At 45.9% G+C, this 19,851-nt stretch overlaps 1 protein-coding gene across 2 annotated transcripts in view; it reads left to right on the top strand.

The window, feature by feature from the left end:
• The first annotated feature begins 644 nt into the window (after positions 1-644).
• The window catches only part of RCOR1 (REST corepressor 1), an 82,141-nt gene continuing 62,934 nt past the window's right edge, over positions 645-19,851 (top strand). Inside the window, exons 1-3 of one of the 2 annotated variants that reach the window (XM_027638137.1) lie at positions 645-724; positions 1,013-1,192; positions 1,296-1,355. In XM_027638137.1, coding sequence (XP_027493938.1) covers positions 676-724; positions 1,013-1,192; positions 1,296-1,355 — 289 coding nt within the window. In that variant the 5' untranslated portion in view covers positions 645-675. Of the gene's footprint in view, positions 725-874; positions 1,193-1,295; positions 1,356-19,851 lie in introns of those variants that run through there. The other variant, XM_027638138.1, reaches the window with a different exon arrangement.

The following is a 19,851-nucleotide window of genomic DNA, read 5'->3' as shown; positions in this document are numbered from 1 at the left end:
CTCAGGAGTTACTTGAGCGGAGCTGGGCGGCAGCGGCTCCTCGGCACCGTGCGGCGGGCGGCTCTGCCCCGGGGGTAGTGGCAGCGCCCTGCGGGCGGGGCTGCACCGCGGACCCCGGTCCGTGCGGTGCCGCTTCCCGGCGGGATGCTGCCGTTCCCTCGGGGCAGCAGGAGCGCCCCCAGTCCCAGCGCTGTCCCGCAACCTCGGCACCGCTCCGGCGGGGCCGCCCCCTCCGGCCGCCGGGACACCCCTGCCCTCGGCGGGCTGTGGCCGGTGCTGCCGACAGGAGCCGTCCCGAACACGAGGATAACAGACCTCCGACCCCGCCGGGCTCAGATTCCCCAGGGAAACTGAGCTTTGTAGGGAATCCCATTCAAACTGCGCCGTAACCTTCCGCCGCGGGGGGAGGTGGGTGGGGGGGCAAAGTAGTCCCTCGCCAAGCTCCTCCCGGGACTGAGTTCCCGGTGGGGCGGCGGAACCGGGCCGGGCCGGGGGAGCGGCCGAGGAGAGGCTCCCCGGCGGGAGCTACGGGCCCGCCTCTCCCCCGCTCGGCCCGGAGCAGAGGAGAGGGGAGCAGAGGTATCGCCGGGCGGAGAGATCGCGGCTCCAGCACACACGCACGGCCCGCGCTCCGCCCCCGCCGCGCCCAGCGAACGGAAGCGCGGGGCCGCTGCGATGGACAGGCGGCGCCGGCCAATGGGCGGGCGGGATGGCCTCCCAAAATGTAGGTTCGGCCAATGGGCAGCGGCGGGAGCGGGAGGGGCGGGGCTCTCGGCGGGCAGCAGCGCAGGTTGAGCGGAGTCCCAGCGCAGGGCTGGGATGAGCCTCAAAGTTCGGGGCGATCGCGGTGGGGGATGTAGCAGCGCCACCGCCGCGCACCGGCCCGGCCCGCCCCGGCTCCCGCCCGCCCTTGGCGCCTCCCACAGCCCCCCCCCCCCCCCTTTTTTAACACTGTGCCCCCCCCCCTTCCCTTCTTCCCCCCCCCCCCCCCCCTTCCTCCCCTAAATGCCAGCCATGATCGAGAAGGGCCCGGAGGTCTCGGGGAAACGGCGGGGCAGGAACCACAACGCCGCCGGGGCGAATAATAACAACAACGGCGGCAGTAAAAGTTTATCCGCCGCCCCCAACGGCAACAGCAGCGGGAACTCCTGGGAGGAGGGGAGCTCGGGGTCCTCCAGCGATGAGGAGCACGGTGAGGAGCGGGAGGGGGGGGTGGTTTTTTTTTTGGGGGGGGGGGGGGGGGGGGGGGGGGGCGGGGCCCCCCCGGGTGACGCTTGTCCCTCTGCCTCCCTCAGCTGGCGGCGGAATGAGGGTCGGGCCGCAGTACCAGGCGGTGGTCCCTGATTTCGACCCCGGTAAGTCTTTATTATATTTTGGCGGGGGGGCAATTCCTCCCCCCTCATCCAGTGATTTGAACCCCTCCCGGTGAGCGGAGCCCCCTGGGGGGTGGGGGGTGGGGTACCCGGGGCTCCTCTCATCGGAAGGGGTCCAAAAATAATCCTTCCTTAATTCTAGTCTCAAACCCCCAGAGCAAGAACAAGGACCCCCCCCTTCCTCCCCCCTTCCCCAACGCACACGGTTGATAAAAGAAGTCTCGATGCTTTCCAGAGGGCGCTTTGCAGGCAGGGAGGAACAGGGAAGCTGGCAGGGCTGGAGGAGGCAGGAGATGGCAGTTGGGTGGGATTTTTTTTTCTTCTTTCTTTCTTTCTCTCTTTCTCTCTTTCTTTCCCTTTTTTTTTTTTTTTTTGTTTGTTCTATCCTCTCCTGAACTCGTGTTTCTGTAGTCTCAGTGATAGGTGTGGAACTAGAAGAACTAGAAGACATCAAGTTACAAATATTTTTTTCGAAGGTATTTAGAAGTGACTTGGGTCTGTATTTTAATTTTCTCTCTTCCTAAGAAGCTGCTCGCCTCCCTCCTCCAAAAAAATTATTGTTTCACGTTCCAGCTATTTCGCTGCGGTTCTTTGTAAGCTAATTTAAAGTGGTATGGAAGCAAATTTTGAGCAAACAAAGGAATTGGGGCTGTGCTGAAAGGCAGGTGCTGGAAGCACGTTAGTACTGATGTATCTCCGTGTATAGAAAGACAGGCTGTTGACCTCTTTAGTTTGAAATCTAAGCTTTTTTTTTTTTTTTTTTTTTTTGGTATTGTTCCTTTGTAAGTGGAGGTTGAAGCCAGCGAAAACCCTCCTCCTGCCTGCTGGAGATCCTAGCGTTTGGAGTTCTCCCTTTGCCCAGCCCAAACTTAATTGAATCCTCCGCACCTCTCGCCTTAAAACAAAAAGAATAGTGTGGAAAGCCACGGTGTCTCTTTATCGAATAATCCTTAGAGTTACTATTGTGTGGGTTCAGGAAAAGGGTTTCTCGTGGGTCATCCTCAGACTGTTCACTAATGTTGGATACCTTTTTTGTTATTAAGTATGTTTGTTCATAACTGTTCAGGTCTCAAGGTGGGGGGAGGGTAAAGAGGATTTTTTTTTCTTAAGTTCAGTATTACTTGTATTTATTTACAGAATAATTTTTCCCCACCCCTTCCCCCCTTCGTTTTCATGACAAAATAAGATGCAAGGTCTTGGCACATGGGAGCTCCGTTTCTTGGTTGACCAGGAGGAAAAAGGGGGCGGGCGGGGAGAAGAGGAGGAGGAGGAGATGGGGGGGGAAGGGAGGGGGAGCTGTTAGTTAGGCAGCAGTTGACACTGGTTTTCAATCTGTAGGTCAAACGCAACATTTCTGTAGCACACACAACGTGCATCACACTGGTTATTCAGCCACGTATCACAACAATACTTGGGCTTTTTGGTCACCCTGGAGAATTATGCTCTTTTGTGCAATTCATTTCTGTAACATAATAGACGGAGGGGGAAAAATAGTGTGAGCCCCTTCCTCACTGTTATGTGCTCAGCTGTACATTGTTCTGGTTTAAACTCACAGTGACCTATACAAAGGTTATTGCTTTCTGTGCCGTGTGGAGTAGGAGGGAGAGGGGAAGTGTGTGATGTGAAGAAACAAATTTTTTTCTGAGTAATACGTACCCTAACACTGGATCAGCAGATACTGGTGTTTGAATACACAGTGTAATATAGCAAGCTCATAGTAGGGTCACCTGAAGTGAATGCAGTCCTCTGATGACCTGAATGGACATCAGATCCTCCTGTATTGGTCTCTATTTTTTACTCTGGTTCTTAAAAGTATACTTGTTAGGTAAGAAGTTTGGGGTGAACTTTTGTCTGATTGGGTATTGAAGAGTTGGTTTCCTGGCTTGTGGAACTACCCAGGAATAATTTTGCAGTGCCAGGTTGTTCCCTGAATTTTGTCATCTCTTCTTGGTCCTAAAGGCTAAAAGCCAAGTTGTGTTCATATGTTATGTCTCTTTGGTTTCTCTCTTTAAGAAAGAAAACCCTAAATAAGCCTAACGTGCTGTGCTAAGACTGTTTGACTGAAACTATTAAATTGTCCTTTCTTGCTGGTAATTTAGAAAGTTAAATCTATGGAATAGTGTTATCAGAGTGCACAGATGCTGGGTCTGTTTCTCTTTAAAAATTTGAGAGGCTGATTGACCAAAGGATCCTAAAGCTTGAAGGTTGGTTGTTGTTGAGTTGTGGAGGCTTTCACCTTCAGGTTAGCTGTCTGGGAAAATGCAGAGTGCTTATGCCTCTGTGGCTGTGTCTGAGGGGAAAATAACACAGACCAGGCCTTGTGTGTACTTTTTTTTTTTTTAATTTAATGCTCAACTATACTTCGTGTTTGGCTTGAGGTATATCTGTAACTACTGATTCTTACATCAGCATTCTTATGTGGGTGTTCCTCTGTCCCCATGCAGAGGGGCAGAGAGAGCCTTTAATTTTGTTTCACTTCTCAGCCACATGTGAGCTGCTGCAAAGAGCAGTGAAATCAGGAAAGCTTTTCTGAAATCCGTTTCTGTGAAGCTACAGGAGAAAAGAGAGGTAGAGCAAGACAGGATGTCGATTTGGGTTTCATAAATGAAATAACCAGAGAAGAGAAAAATTTACTACGTTGTATGGCCTGAAAGTGGAGAGTGTTCTCAGTGACTGCCTAGGTTTAGACAGGAAAGGGACCTCACCACCTTTTTGTTAGCATGGAGAAGGATAGAAAGTGCTTATCTCTTCCCTGTTTTAGTAGAGTAAGAGGAAAATGTTTAAGGGTTGTGCTTCTTTGTTTTTGCTTCATCCTTGGAACCAGAAAATGACACGTTCACATTCTGGATTAAAATACCTTGGTGTTAGTTTTTAATATTCCTTGTGCCTAAAACTTGCTGTGGCAGTGGCCAAGGAAGGGCCTGATGTGATTCTTTGTCTGTAAAAATGCTTGTGGCTGGAATCCTCTGTAAGAGGTGATTCTTACTCTCAGCTCCTTTAGTAAATCTCTTTACAGTGGCAAGGCCTATTCCATGTGCTGACAGAGCTTATAGGTTCTTTGCCGAAGTTAATGTTGCTAGCTTTTTTACCTATCCCAGTTTCTCCTTACTTTGAGAAAGTAAGTTCTCACTGAATTGATCCCACTTCTTTTATTCTCTCAAAAACTTATACCTTTTTTATTATTATTGTTACAGTACTTACACCTCTGTTATTATTTATATAAGAATAGCTGTACTGTAAAGGCAGGGCTTTTTCAGAGACAATGTGTAAACTAAAGAAGCCAATTCAGCTTGAGAGAAGAACAGGCAAAACTTTTTGGGCTGAAAATCCCATGTCAGAGCTCAGTAAACTCAGTAAAACTTGCACTTCTGCTCTGTTTCACTGTTTGGCCTTGAGTTCACATATGTGATGTGAAAAATTGCTGTTTTGTCTGCTATTTCTTGTCTTATTAAAGCTCAGAGTCAAATGTTTGCCAGCCAAAAATTCTGTCTGTTAAACAAAGGCTGATATTGGTAGGTCAGCATTTCTTGGGAGTTTTGAAACTGAGACACGGAAGGTTTTGAAGAGGGAAAACTATTATGATTCTTTTAATCCATACAAATGAAACCCACATGTCTTGTTAATGGAAAAACTCAGTGAAAGGAAACATTGCATATCCTAAAGCTAAAAAAAAAAAAAATCTTTCCTATAGGGAAGCTCTGATATTGTACTTGACCATTTTATTTGTTGCTTATTAACTTATGCTGTTGGAACACTGAAAATAGGAGGAAGAAAGCATTAGTGAGCACTTTAACACAGCCAATGAATTTAACTGAAGACTGAAACTGCCATAATTTTGAGGAGTGTTAAATAACTCCCTTAAGAGAACAGTTACTCCCAAATTTTGACTTGTGTTGAACGCAGATGAAGTTTTTGTTTTTTTTTTTTCTCCTTTATAGCGTTAAAACTTCAGATTTCCTTATTTGTTGCAATGGCATTAAAAATACATGCTACATCTTGTATCTTTGGACAGTGATTGTGTTGGTCATCTTTGAAAAATAGCTTCTGGCGCTCTTTCCAGTGGAAATAGATGAGAAAAAGCAAGTTTGACTCAATAGTGTCTTGTTGTAGAAATGCAAATCTGGGATGTATGTCAGTTGGGAGACTTCAATTCCTTGTTTGCAATGCTGCTCTTCTCCCACTTTTTTGTTGTTGTACCATAAGAATTAAAGTAAAATGGTGGAAGGTGCTTTCACCTCTTGGTTCAGGAAAGCCTACTGGAGGGTGCTCACTAATGTCTCTAGTCCTTGAGGAGCTCGTTCTCTGGTGCTCACTGTTAGCTGTGCTCTGTGTGCTCCTGCACGAACAGTGGATATTCCAGACCAAAAAATGAGGGGGGGGGGAGAAATCAGCAACCCTTTTCAATGTAGTGAGAAACTCTGTCAGTGTAGTTGTGTCAAAGAGGGAGAAAAAGAACCCCAGCAACATAGTCTGCTTTTCTGATCTGGAGTGCCTGATCACTGTGGGGAAGTGGTAGCGTGGTCGTGTCCTAGGGGAGGAAACTGGTGCATTCATCCATCCATCCAATTCTGGCTGTTAAAATGTGCCCACCCTCTGCCTGTTTAGGATCAAAGGTTGAAAGTATAATAATGGGACAGCCCCTAGGTGGCTGATTCCCCTAGAATTGCTGTATTGCTCTGGTGGTTGCAAAGGCCGTGTTTTATTAGGTTGTATCATCAGCTGCTTCACGAGGTTCTGGGCAGAAGCACCTATTGGCCTATGCAGCTGGGACTGTAGCCCTTTAACAAGAGGTTGTTAAAAGCCCCCTTATGACTTCCACTTCACAAGTCCAACTCCCAGCCAGCTTGTTCTGTTTCTTTGTTTGCAGCTAGTCTTGATCCTCACAGTCCTAATAGCTTGTGAGTAGTCCGAGTACTAATGGCTGTAAGAGAAAATGGTGCTTGGATGAACGGACTCATCAGAAAGGGGATGAGGTAAAAAAGAAGTGCTCTTCAGGTGAGACTTTGCAATCTCTGTCTAAGTGGAAGAGTCAAAACCAAACTCCTGAAACTGGAAATACTGGTATCCTGGAAAGCTATCTCATCTCCTCAAATGACTATGCCTTAAACGCAACAGGCAGGAACTCCCTTAGTTCAACAGTCCCTTCGGAAAAGAAGGAAGAGTTATCAGGATGTTTGATCTAATCAGAAATATCAAACCATAATGAACTAATGCCCAGTGTGTTTGGGCTGACAGAGGCTGCCTGGTGTCTTGGTAAACCATGTGCACCTTGAGTCTTTCACTCTTGTTTGAGATGTGCATCATGCCCAACAAGAGTGTGTTTTCAGAGTTAGGTGGTGGAAAATTTGGGTCTTACACGTTTTCTCTTAAACTGGTGGAAGAGGAGCAGTTTTTCCCCCTGGTTGTCTGCTCAACCCCATACTTCCTCATGGGCTATATTTGTCTTGTCCTCTTCCTCAGAGGTCACAGCCTCTCTATATGTGCTGCAGTGCAGAGCAGATGAGAAGGTCCTCAACAGGCACTCCACCAGAAGTTGTCGCCAAACCCTTGGTTTTTCATCTTAACCCCATAGGCATTTAGGTACAGTCTGAAGGGGTTCTCAAGGTCAGGCTGGTCCCCAGTGGCCTTGGGGAAGGGGGAAGGTGACTCCTGCTGCCTCCTTACTGTGCTGGCAACTCTGCTGGTGTGTGGGTGAGTCTGTCTCATCTCATTCTGTCAGTGATGCTCGCTGCTGGTCCAATCACCATGGCAGGAGAGAGTGCGCTCCCGCTACTGCGTTAGGAGAACGACGCTGACATGTAGGTGCTGACACTTCAGCTTATCCTCTGTTTTTCAAATCTACCCTGGAGAAAGAGAGTCGTGCTCAAGTTGGAAACTTTATTATCCATATCTCTGGCACCTCAGCAGGAGTTCAGCTGTTGATTTGGTGCCGTATCTTTTTTACCTCTGGGCTGCTCACCTGAGGGAGACCATTTTTAAGCCTACGTTGTTCTGTAGTCAGCTTTCACCCAGCCCGTTCACTCATCCTGTGAAGAGGTTCAGAGGCTTCTGGTGGTGAGCACAACTCCCACTCGAACATATTTCAAGGCATGGCTTTGGAGCTTTCTCATTATTCAAATAGTACCGAGAACATCCTTCTCAAACCTTAATGCTGTAGTAAACAAACAGGTCTCGGTGTAGCCAAAGCCTGTGGCTTCCTTCCCTGCCTGGCACATGCAGTGTTTGTATGTGGAGGTAATAGCTGTCTCATGTACTGACAAATGTATTAATGGCTGGACTGGAATTAATACTAGGTAGAGTGACTGCTTTGTTCTTCATAGTTGGTTCCTGCTGCTTAATGAGGTGCTCTTAAAACTCTTGTTTTCAGTCCTAGTTAGGTCTGTGACTTGGCCAAGTGAAGGCTTAGAGCTCCCTGTGATTAGTCATTATAATTAGCTCGGAAATCTTTGCCTCTGTGATCAAGGCGCACGGTATAATGCGGCTTATAGTGGGCTCTAGTCCTGTCACATACCTTCAGAGTGCTATAGGTGACTGTGCTTTGGTGGACATTCATGTGTGTTTAACTGTGTTGTAACTTTAATGTGTAATTTTTTTTTAATATGTACCAGGCAGGTGAATGTGAAGTAACTGGCTCCTCAGAAACTTGTGGTTAGTGCTAGTCCCTGCTTCCCTCGCACAGGACAATTTCTGGTTGTGGCCAAGGCTTGCCTTACCCATTCCAAGTGTAAGGTGAGATTGAGACATGTTGACTCGTAGTTGATGGAGCCTGGACACCAAATAAAAAAGAAAACTCTGGGGTAGTTAGAGCATGCCCCTTTCCTAGGAAGTCTGTACTTCTTTCTGCACTGGGTGACCTTGTCTTCTGAGGCTTTGACTTGACAGGATAACAAGATGAGCAGTCCTGTGTTCTTAAGTGTTTAAACTGGAAAGAGCAGTTTGAAATTCAGTTCTTGAAAATATGGAGTTGATTTGTAAACTAAACTTGATCTTAAGAAATACTTTTTAAGGAATGCTGGATGAGGTGTTTCTTTCTTTAAACTTTACAAGCTTTTAATTTATTGTTCCATGTGAAAGTTTTGATGACTTTGTGCTTTTTGAAAGTACAAGAGGATGTGCTCAGTCTTAGTCAAGGCAGTGGCAGTTTCTCCAGCATATTGGAGAACTGGGCTGCTTTTGTGCTCTTCTCACTGTTTGTTTTGAAATGCAACACATTGTGATGGGACTGCCTTTAAGTATTGTAGGTCAAACTCAATAAATTTACTTCTCAAGTAAAATTTTGAGATGAAACAAGTGAGTTTAACCTGCCTTTCCAAGTATCTTAAATTCAACTCTATGCAGTAGCTTGCTCTTTTAACTTGATAAAGGAAGTATAGGTAAATGTTGCCTCTGGGGGCAGGAGGCTGCAGCAGTGTGATAAAATTGCAAAAATCCACTCCCAGGAGGAAATTCTAGTCTATTCTTCCCCTTCAGCCCTGTTCTGCTATCATGCAGGTGTGTCTAGGGGACATCAGTAGGGTCTCATAGGTACTCTGTGTCTGTAACTAGGTGTGTCTGTACAAAAATATTCCCCTGCCCCTTTAGGGGCAGGAGTTTAAGGTTGTGGCTTTTTGTCCTTAAAGTTATTTTGTCTTCCTTGCCACCTCCCTTATCTCCGTGCTCTTCACCTGGATGGATTTCACAAAACCTGAGAGAGCCAACAGCTTATTTTTGTAGTGCAGTTGTCTAATTAACCACGTGGTTAATTGCATCTTTTTAGTTCTGCTGTCTATAGGTATCTTTGATAACCTGTTGTGATAGCAGGTGCATGTACTTTTAGATGACTGGATGCTTATCAGGTTGAGCCTGAGTTTGTACAGAGACTTTGATTTGAAAGTTTGGTATTGAAAATAATTACTAATGTACATGACCTTGAATTGATGTCCTTCTAGGCTTTATAAGCCTAGTGTGAAAGCACATTGTAACAAATGTGTAATCGTAGTTGTGGCTTCTGTGTTCAGAAATCCCTAAGGAATACATGTAAACAAGGCTCGCATGCAGGGGTACAGTGCCTACCCTCTCCTATTAACTGGTCCCTGGGGAGGGCACATAGAGATTCTAGTTACACAAGGGGTTTGGGCGTGGATAAAGACTAAGAAAAACCTCTCTTGAGTAGGAAATGGCCTTCCCTGTAGAAGAACTGAAGTGGCAGGACTAGGAAAATCTGCTCCACATTAGAGCATTGCTTTCAAAGCAACTTTTTACTTGCAGCTTGCATTGAAATGTCGAGTTTTCTCTGTTGCCTCTGACTTCCCACCTTCTTTGGGTGTCTAAACTCATCCCTCTGTTCTCAGCAATAACACTGGTTTGAGATTTGGCCAGGTGTGAATGGTAACGGAGGGGGGGATTTTTCAGCTGCTCCCCACTCTTTGTTGAGAGCTCACTGCCCCATGCAGCAGGCACTGTTGGCTGGAGCTGTGTGTGGTTCTGCATTTAGGTTGCTAACAGCTGTGTGAGAAGCTAAAAGTGCCGCATCTGTAACCCAAGCTTTTTTGTTCCAAAGAGTGTAAAATGATCAGTACATACCAGTGTGCACATCTATTTCTATGGCTGTTATCCCTCCATCCTTAGGAGGGAGCTGGTGTGGGTGCTTTTGGGAGGACTAGGGGCTGTAAAGGCAGGCAGGCATACCAGGTGTAGCATTTGTACTTTCTCGGTATTGTTTTCTGTCTGGGAATCTTAAAGATGTCCCTCCTGGGACCCTTGTGCTGATTTGTGCAGCTGCCACCACACCGTTCATGACAGTAGCCATGGGAACACAAGTAGGATGATACAAGTTTAAAACTCTAACTTGTTGCTAGGCAGACCCAGCTCAATGTGTGGATTAAGTAGTCTAAACAACAACAAAAGCCCCCACTCCAGATATTGTACCTTTTGTGGGGGAAGACAACTTGGCTCACCTCAAATTCTGAGTCTTTGTCTTTAGGCTGGCAGAATGAAACCAGCCCCAAATGTGCCCCCTCACCTTGGGACAAACCCCTCTTGCACATCTGAATCATGAGTACGTGGTGGTTGGGGGGGGGTGGGAGTTTCAGCAGGTAGGTTTTGATGCCACCTTTTCTAAAAAACCAAGTGCTGCAAAGTAAAGTGATGTGCCCCCCAATGCAAAACCATTGTGCTGCTCGGATAGTCTAAAAGTTTTAGCCTGTGTTAAAATAGATACTGCTCAAAGCGACGTACACTCTAAACAAAGGTCATAGGCTTAAAATATCACCAGATCGTTTCTAAACTCTGGCTGTAAAAACTTAAAATTATGACTAAGGCAAGGTAAACACCTTCAAAACTTGCACTGCTTTTGCATACTGTTGGTGCAGCTGCTGGCATGTGCTGGATGAACCGGTGTAGACCTTTTAACTTGTTGATAAGTTGCTTTGTCCCAAACCTGTGTTTTGGCAGTAGGTGCTCAAGAAACAAGGGTAGCCCACTCCCTCATGTTGTTTTTGTTGTCAATGCCTGACCAAGGACGTATGGCACTTTATAGGGGCCCAAAGGGAGTTGGAGGCCCAAACTTTAAGGGAGTGATGGGCCCCGTATGGTTCTTGAGGGCTGTGCTCCAGCCTGCCTTTGTCCCTGCAGCTGTTGGCTTGCTGTATCACAGCAGTAATTAGTTATGCTCTGGCCACTCGTTTAAACGGATCTTTTTTATTTTATAAACATTTGCTGTGCAGTAACTGTCATTCCTGTTGGAATAAGGCCATTTATAGAGATGCTCCCAATTACCACCTGCTCTTTTTCTTTCTAAGCAAAATACACTCTTACCTAATTTAACCTCCCACAGAAATTGCTTTGAAGTTGTTTTCTCTTTGCACCTTGCCTCACTGCTATCCCTTTTCCCTCCGACCACCCTAACAAAAGGCAGTTGTCCCTGTTTGTCCTTTCAAAAATTACTTACTTCTGGGGAGAAAGCCTACTTGCTTGGTTCGCCCCAAATGTTTTTGCAGTCAACTCTTATAAGAAAAGATTGCTTTCCTGTAGTGTGGCTCAGCCCTTTTTTTTGTTTCCTAAGTTGCTATTTGTGGTTCTCCCACTTTCATTAGAGTTTTAGTACAGTTTTTATGTCCTATCTGTCCACCCCCTTACTAACCCAGACCTGCTTGGATTTCTGTGCTCTTCTCTGTGCTCCTGAGCCCTCTTTCCTGGTACTTTGTCTCTCCAGGAGAGACACCCGTGTTCTGAGCTTCATTGTAGTTGTTGTTGCAAGTTCTCCCTCAGGTTGGAAGAAAGTGGTCGTGATTTTTACTTTGTTACAATTTTGCGCTAAAAGAGGGAAAAATGTAGCAGGACTCTGTCCCTTACCCTCTTTTACAATTTTCATGCATCTCTGTGCATGGTGTCAGCTTGCTTTTCAACCATTTACATAGCAGTGATGTTTTTGTCTTTTCAGGCTCCTTAAGGCTTTTTTTTTTTTTTTTTCATCACTGAAGAATTTCAGCCTCAGCTTCTCCTGTGGAAGCCTCAAGGTGCTGCTTGCTCCTGTAGGAGCACATGCTTCCCCCCACCTTAGCTGGTAGAGCATCTATCTCTCTGGACAGTAGTGTTACTCTTCTGACCTGTTGCTGCTGTGAGCAAACAGATGCGTGAGAAAGGTGAGAGAGCTGATCTTTCCTGCAGCCAGGGCTGTCCTGGGAGCCGACTGAGCGCTTGTCTGGAACCTCTAGCCAGCCCCTGTCTGATGGGCACTGAGGCTGAGTTGCCCAGAGTAGCTCTGAAGCCTGTCCTGTGAGTTTGGAGAGAGGGGAGGTCTCCTTGCCTGTTTTGTGAGTAAAGCAAACCTTGAGGTTGCTGACTAACTTAAATCTGCGAGCAGTGAGTTTTGATGCAGTGAGGACACGCAAGTGCTCTGAAGAGCTTTTCTTTTTGCTGTAGTCTCAGTCTTGGGCTCATGGTTGTGTGTGCTGAGGAGAGCTGGGAGGGTACAGCTGGATCTCATCTGAAGTTCTCATCAGCTCTCTTCCCCTGTTAGGCTTTATGCAAGTATCAAATAACTTGGGAGAGAGGCTTGCTGGTGGGAACTTGGTGGCAAAGGGATGATTTTTCAGAGCTGTCCTCTGGATTTCAGCCCAAGAGCTGCTTGACAAATTGTTCCCTCCTGTGTGTACTGGCTCTGAGAAGTGGGTCTGCTCTCTGGGAAACTGCTGCATTGTGCTCTAGCTCCTTCTGTATTTTGGGTGGGTTTTTAGTCCTCTTGGTTTGCTTCTTAAGATGATATTCCCCCCCAGATTTGCTTGGGATTGTGAGTGCATGGGATCAGTTTTTTTTCTTGGGCAGTTTCAGGTGAAACAGCGAGCTGTCCTCCACACAGGTCAGGCACAGTCCTTGTGGTGCAAACTGGGCAGGCACAAATCCAGCCGTCCTGCCAGCAGGCTGAAAATTGGCAAAGGTTTAGGAGTATATTTGTAGATTTGGGTGAAAAATGACTTTTTCTACTGGAGCAGAAGCAAAGGTGATTTGAGCTGAGAGGTCTTGCAGTTTGCTCTGGTGAAACTAGTGACTGAGGAACATCCATGTGCTGCTCCAGTGTGGAGATGGGCAGCACTTGCTTTGCCTGACGATCTGAGACTGGCTGCTGCTGTTTTGAAAGGATGGATGTCGATTGAGAAGACCTTTATAAATGCTGAAGCTGTTTAAAGTGTGTGTGTGAGTAGTTACTTTAGGCAAATTGATGTTTTCTATTGTACTCACCTTGCTGAAGTTATTTTGAAGGAGGGAGGAGAAATAAAGACAGAACTTCTTAAACCCCACATAAGAATATTTTTAGAGATCATAAAAACAAATAAATGAGATGTTGGGGAATTAGGCTTGGAAGCAGTCCTTATTGCTCTGAAGCTTGCTGGGAAGGGGACTGTTTTGTGCCCTCTTGCCTGAGCCCTTGTGAAAGAGGCTCTTGGAGCAGACACCAGACTTTTCTTGGAACCAAGTCTCCAGCTTAGTTTGGCAGAATGCTGCCCTGTCTGGTTATCTCTCACTCCACTGTGGCTACTGTGTTGCCCACAGCAGTACCTCTGTAGCAGCAGCATGTCCTTTTGTTTCAGCTTGAGAGAAGGAAACTACTGGGTGCAGAAATTATTTCGGTGTCTGCTGGGTGAGGGGGTGGGAGGAGATGCAATGGGGGCTCTGAGAGAGACAGGTAGGAAAAACCTTTCCAGTGACTATGTAGTGCCTGTACTAATACAGGCAGTGGATTTAATTCATGCTGCCAGGGCTAGGACAAAGCTTGGAGCAGGTGCACACCCAGAGCTTGCTTAAGTTGGATAGATGCCTGCTGAAATGTTTATCAAACATGAGAATAAAAGGAAAAAGGTTGTATTTAACCTTTTTTTGATGATGCATTTTAAAAATAACTTACATTTCTAAAGTCAGAAGCAGTTACAACCAGGGTTTGAAAAATGGACTTGGCACTTGCAAGCATCAAGCACCTGTGCCACAATACACCCTGCAGCAGGAAGGGATAAAATGGTTGGGTGCTGCTTGCATACTGTGGTGTTTGTTGGCTGTTGCAGCGGGGTTTTCCTTGTGTGCTAGGGTTGCCTTCCTTCTCTTACTGCTACTCTGTTCTTACTCTTTTGTCAGTGGACAGAATTTGGCTTAGTACCTGTATTTCAATGCTGTACAAGTTATTTTGAGCCTCTGGAGTAGAAAAGAATGAATCTAGTTAGACTTAACTTAGTTTTACCTCTGTAAAACTGTGGCATGCAGTTGAGGCACTGATGCTGCATCCAAACTAAGGAAGACACTACTGCACTAATGTGCTAATTTTATACTCTTACTTGGCAGGTTGCCTTTGTAATCAAAGGGCTGGAAATTTTTCAGTTTGAACAAAATGTTCTAAGTAGCTGCGCTCTAGGTGGAAACGAATTTGATACGGGATGCTGCCTTCAGAAGAAATCCATCTTTCCATATCTTTCTGGGCATAATAGTTCTAACTAAAATTCACTTTCATGATGATAAGTGAAGCTATAGCCAAGACCTGAGTAAGTCTTACCTGTGGAGGTTCCTTAGCAGAAGTGTATCTCGTCAATCTGTGCATCTCATGGGAATGGGGAGAAGGGAATGTTTTCAGAAAGTACCTGGAAGCTTTAGGAATGACAGTTGTAATGAATTTCAACAGAACTATTCTGTTGCATGTAATTTTCTCCCTGTTTGGTTAATAAATATTGTATGGGCTTGGTGGAGAATGTAGTCAAAATACAAAAGCATTTTTTAAGGAAGTTTGAAAGAGAATTTCTTGGTGAGTTGCACAGTACCTGACACATGGAGATTAGGCAGTAGGGAATAAATACCTGATTCTTACCAGTAGTGTAAAAGTAATTAGAAGCATCTTTTGATGCCCTTGGATTTTTTACTCATTATTTTAGGGAATCAGTGAGAACTAACTAGAGAACGTACGTATCCAGACTTACTTTTTCCAACAAAAATGTCCATAGGAGCAGAACAGTCACAGAGCAGTCATATATTTCTAAAGTGGTTGGAAATGAAATGTTAACTCAAAGGCCATGTTATGTTACTGAAAAGCTTAAAACAAATGACAGAATTGCTCTCAGGCTGTATGAAATATGCCTTTCTGTTGCCTTTGATTTTTATTTTTTTTTAAGTAGCTTCCAATGTTCATGAAACTAATATAGAAATCTTAATACGCTATTTTCTAATGAGCCTAAAATTTCTCTTTCTCCAAGATGAGAGCTGGCTGCTAAACTTCCTTGCTTTGAGTTTAAGATGAAACAAAGCTCTGTGTGCCATATGTTAAAAGGACAAGCTGACTTGACAACAAGAATGTGTTTTATCTTCTGCATTTTGGCAAGACTCTGTAGTCTTGGAGGGCAACTGTAAGGAGGGAGAAATCAGTGAAGATTCAAGAATGATGTGAGAACGACTTGTGAGGTCAGCAGAACTGGAAGCTAAGTGTCTTATATGGGAGGCAGGGAATAGGAAGAAAACCAACCAAGAATAGCTGGAAAGTGGCAGTGGGCAAAATTTTAACAAAAAAAAAAAACTCATGCTTTTAGTGTCCTTTTCTAAAGGCTATTCTTTCTGTTGTTTTGTCACTTGATGAATTAAACATATGGTTGCTAGTTCAGGTGAGTGCAAATCCTCTCTTCCTACACTTCGGAGAATAGGGTCTTGAATTGAATTCCTGAGATCAGGAGACAGCCAGGTGGTGGTGGAAGGGAAACTACATTCATGACAGTATCAAACTAGCCAAAGGCTGCTGAGTCTGAAGGCCTGACGCATCCGCGTTGAGCTGAGCTACTGCTTCTGCCTACAGCAGCTGTCCTTGTCTGTGTTAGGGGCTTACATACGTGGCTGGGTACTGCTCTGGCATCCTGGGCAGATATGCAGCGTGCCTGGTGATGGGAGAGCCAGAGCAGGCCTGTCCTTCCTTTTGCTCCTCCTAGGGAAGGAGAGCTGTGGCTATCTCTGCTCACATGCCCTTTGCCAGACCTGCAGCTGCTCAGGCCATTCAGCTTAAACTCTTCTTCGCTGTGACTTTTGTTCTACCCTTCCCAGAAGCAGTTTGCCTGGAAGTTGAGGTACATAGTGGGATGCACGTTGTGTTTGGTACCTGCTGTTGTGGCTGTCACTTGTGATTTCCTGTGACCATCAGCAAAGTGTGATGTCCCCACAGCACTGTTTACTTGGCCCCGCTGTGCTGGGGTTAGTCACCATGGAGCTAATGACTTGCTTGCCATAGCCTGCAATGAAGGTGTGTGTGGGATTGCAAGTGTGCGTTTCTGCTGTCCTGTCAGTGTGTTTTACTCTGCTGTTGGTTGTCCTGCCTGCCCTTTGAAGCCAGGCAGCATCTCTTTGTACTGCTGTCAGGGCACGGGGACCTCGCGTATGATTACCTGGACTGTAGCAGGCTACTGGAAGTGTGAGTGAGTCTATTGAACTGCTGGCTCTGGGGAATGTGCCTGAGCCAGATGCAGGAAGAGCCAAGCACTGTAAGTCACCATGCAGGCTAACTATTGGCACAATATTCATCTGAGTGTAGTTGCGAGACATGTGCTTTGCAGGGTCTGGAGTCTGAATCCAACTCTGAGTGGGTCTTCTAAAGTCTTGTTACTTCTCTTCAGGCTTGAGTTTTACAGTACAGTTCTTGTTCCTCTGTCTCTATTTTATTCCATATAAATTCTTGGATAAATACTTGTTTGAGTTAAGGGACCCTTATGGCTTTCTCTCTTTTCACCTCTAGCCCTCCTTCTCTCCAGACTCCTCCCTTCACCGCTGAGCAGTACAAAGCACCATATCTTTTTCAGAGGTGGAAATATCGTTACTACCTGCATTCCTAGACCTCTCTGAAGCTGGGACAGGCATTGTCTGACTTGGATCTTGTGGGTCATGCCAAATCCTGTTTCTTGTGCTGTGCGAGAGCTGGACCTCCCCCTCTGAAAAACAAGCAATATTGCAGCCATTCGTGCACTGTTCTCTGCCACATCTTCAGAGCAGGACCCTCTTCTGCCATTGGGGTGTCCTTGCTGCAGCAGGTGGTTACTCTGGTGCTGAATTTGGTCAGGCATGCCCAGGACCTTGTTCAGTAAGAGCAGGCACTTTGTGCTGGTGCTGTTGTTATACAGGCATGAGATCCCTGTTGTACTTTGCTCACAGTACAGTTACACCCTGTTGTTTCACAGATGCGCTCGTGTCACGCAGCTCTAGGATGACAAAGCTCTTCTTGCCAAAGCAGATGTTTAAGTGGCTATTTAACTTACGCTGTAATGCACTATCTCCACGCAACTAACTACAACTGAGTTGAGTAGAACAGAAGTATGGGCTAGCACTGAGGAAAGGTGGTGGGAATACTGCCTCCAAATAGCCATAAATAAATAGTCTCTGGTTGGGGCCAAGCACAGCTAGAGTGTTAGTGAAGCGAGCGAGGGAATGAAGTAATGATCGTGGACAGACCCTGGAATGAATTGGACGGGGGAAGCTGTCAGCACACCAAAAATGGCCCTTCTGTGTAGATGTCTGATTAATTGGCAGTGATGGGGGAAAGAGCACATAGGATGCTGGGATTTGACACGAGCCTCTGAAGGCTCTCAGGGGCATATCTGACCACTGGAAGCTGACTGATAGGTTCCTTCCAGGGTTTGGATGCATAGTAACAAGGGGCAGGCAGTGTAAAGGCAAGTAAAATAACTTGTTCCTCTCTTTTAGTCATTTGGACTGTAAGTGTACGAGTTTGTGCTGGTATTGGGGAAAATGAATGTTATTGCCTGCAGCATAGAGGAGGTTGGGACATTTGTGTGCCACAGGAAAAGTAGAAACTGTTCCTGTTCAGGACAGAATTTCCAGTGCACAGTTAATCCAGGCAGTAAGATGAGTAATTAGCACTCCTACTCTGCATTTATGTTCTCCGTAGTTAAGCCCTCATCCAGTTCTTAAGTTTTGTATTCTGGTAGCCCCCAGCTGGGTCACCTCTCTTTGCAGAATGGAGGCTGGACTTGAATGAATGAGAAATCGGTTGGGAGGTGAACCAGCTTAGTATGCAGATAATATGGTGATATTTCTTCTCCTTCCTCCCCTTTTTGGCCCGGTGGCCTCAAACCCTGTTCTGAAAAAGAATCCTTCAGTTGATTTTTCAAATGGAGGAACGGACAAGTCTCTCCCTAATAAAGGAAGGTAAGCTTGGTTTAGGGTGCTCTGCCCTGCAGCAAAGAACACTAACTCTGAAGATAAGAGGTGGTGGCAGGGAGAAGACTCCAAAAAGAGTTTGGTTTCATTAAGCAAAGTCACCTAAAATCCTGACACGTGAGAATCATTTCCACTTGGTGTAGACTGTGACAGGTGTTTCACCATAGGAAACTCATTGCTTGACTTCCAGTGTGACCTTGGGCAGAAAGCTGAACCTTTTAGCTTTCTCTGGTTTATATTAAAACTCCCTGTGTTGTTCAGGATGGGGATGAGAGTGGAGTGGACAAATGTGCATGAATCTAGAAACGTCAGAGAAGGCACCAGGAGCCTGAGAAGAGCCAGTGCTTTATGAGGCAGAGCTGGAATCTCCCGTCTGATTTGGTGACAAGTAAGACAGGAAGAGGAGATGTCAGCGTTTGTGGTCTGTCGTATTAACAGAATTGATGCATCTGAAGTCTGGTCTGACCACAACAGACTGATTCACATTCTTGAGGTAGAACAGGAAGAAATTTTCCTTTTTAATCTGTCTCCCAAAAGTCAAAAGTGTTTCTGGCTGCAGGGTAACTAAGGTGCATTAACTATTCCACTGTGAATTCCTTGTGGAGACAGTGTGTTTCCTCTGGCTTTACTGCAAAGCAGGTGCAGCCAGTGCTCAGCTTGCCTGGCTATCTCGGGGAGGAGCCTGCATTTGTGCACTGGTAGGGGGGGAGAGATGTCTGTAACTAGGAAGGCAGAAGCTAAATTTACACATTTTCCTTTCAGGTTGCTTGGAAGGAAGAGAAATATATAGTAAATAAATGTATGTTGGGGTTAGACTCTGTTGTGCCAGACCTGTTCTGTGCCTTATGAATAGCCTTGATGTGTCTCAAAGTTTTAACTCCTTCCCTGTGCCTGTAATGGAGCGATGAGGGACTAGAAGATTTCCTGGACTGTCCAGTACTGCTCTTCTAAGGGCACATTTCTCTGTGTTACCTTAACTTTCTAGTTCATGATGCTGCCTCTCTTGCTTGCTCGTGCAAGAAAAACTGCTCCCAGGGACCAGTGGAACTGGGGAGTTCTCTGCTCTGACTGCTTTGGCTTTGTCCCTCTTTCTGAATGTCACTTCTGTGGGTGAAGCCTGGCATGACAGAGCAGCCGCAGCCCTGGATCAGGGGGATTTCATTGGCTCAGGAGAAACCCTCCTACCCCTTACACAAAGGGTTTGGAAGGTGTTTCTTGGCAATTTCTCTTTCATGCTTTTTAAAAATTTGACTATTTCAGTAAAAAGTTTCTGAGAATCTGGAGACTTGTACCCTGAAAATCTGTGAGGAGAATACAAGATACCAGAGAAAGTAGGGAAACTCTTGAGGCAGTGTGCTCCAGCATACTGGACTCAAGAAAGTGCCTGAAGCCCAGAATTTCTGGTACTCAGAGGTCTCATCTACTGCAAAAGCTGGAGAAGGAAATGTAAAATAATGCTAATAGAAGCATGTTTGGTTCTTCCAGACTTCTCTCTAGCTGCCTGCTTAAATAAACACCCTCTGCATCAGTCACACCATTCATTGTCTTATGCCTCTGAGCTATGCTGGTTTTCCCCATGATGGTGTAAAAAAAGGAAATGAATTCAAAATCTTTATTAAATGACAACTACAGAACTATGCCCTGCTAAATGATGAGAGGACAGCTGGTCTACAGAGGCACCACAGCATTTGTCACTGGGCCATGTGCAGGGTAGCCAGAGGGTACTGAGTGTCTGCCACATCTATCAGAAGTCCTTGGTAGTGGAGCTGAGGTTTGTTCCAGCCCACTCTGTGCAAGGTGTGTCTGTACAACA

Source organism: Corapipo altera, unplaced genomic scaffold (genome assembly GCF_003945725.1).
Source record: "Corapipo altera isolate COAL_440 unplaced genomic scaffold, ASM394572v1 23, whole genome shotgun sequence".
Lineage (NCBI taxonomy): Eukaryota > Metazoa > Chordata > Aves > Passeriformes > Pipridae > Corapipo > Corapipo altera.
The sequence above is the reverse complement of the archived record's forward strand: the minus strand, read 5'-3'. Positions and strand labels throughout refer to the sequence as shown.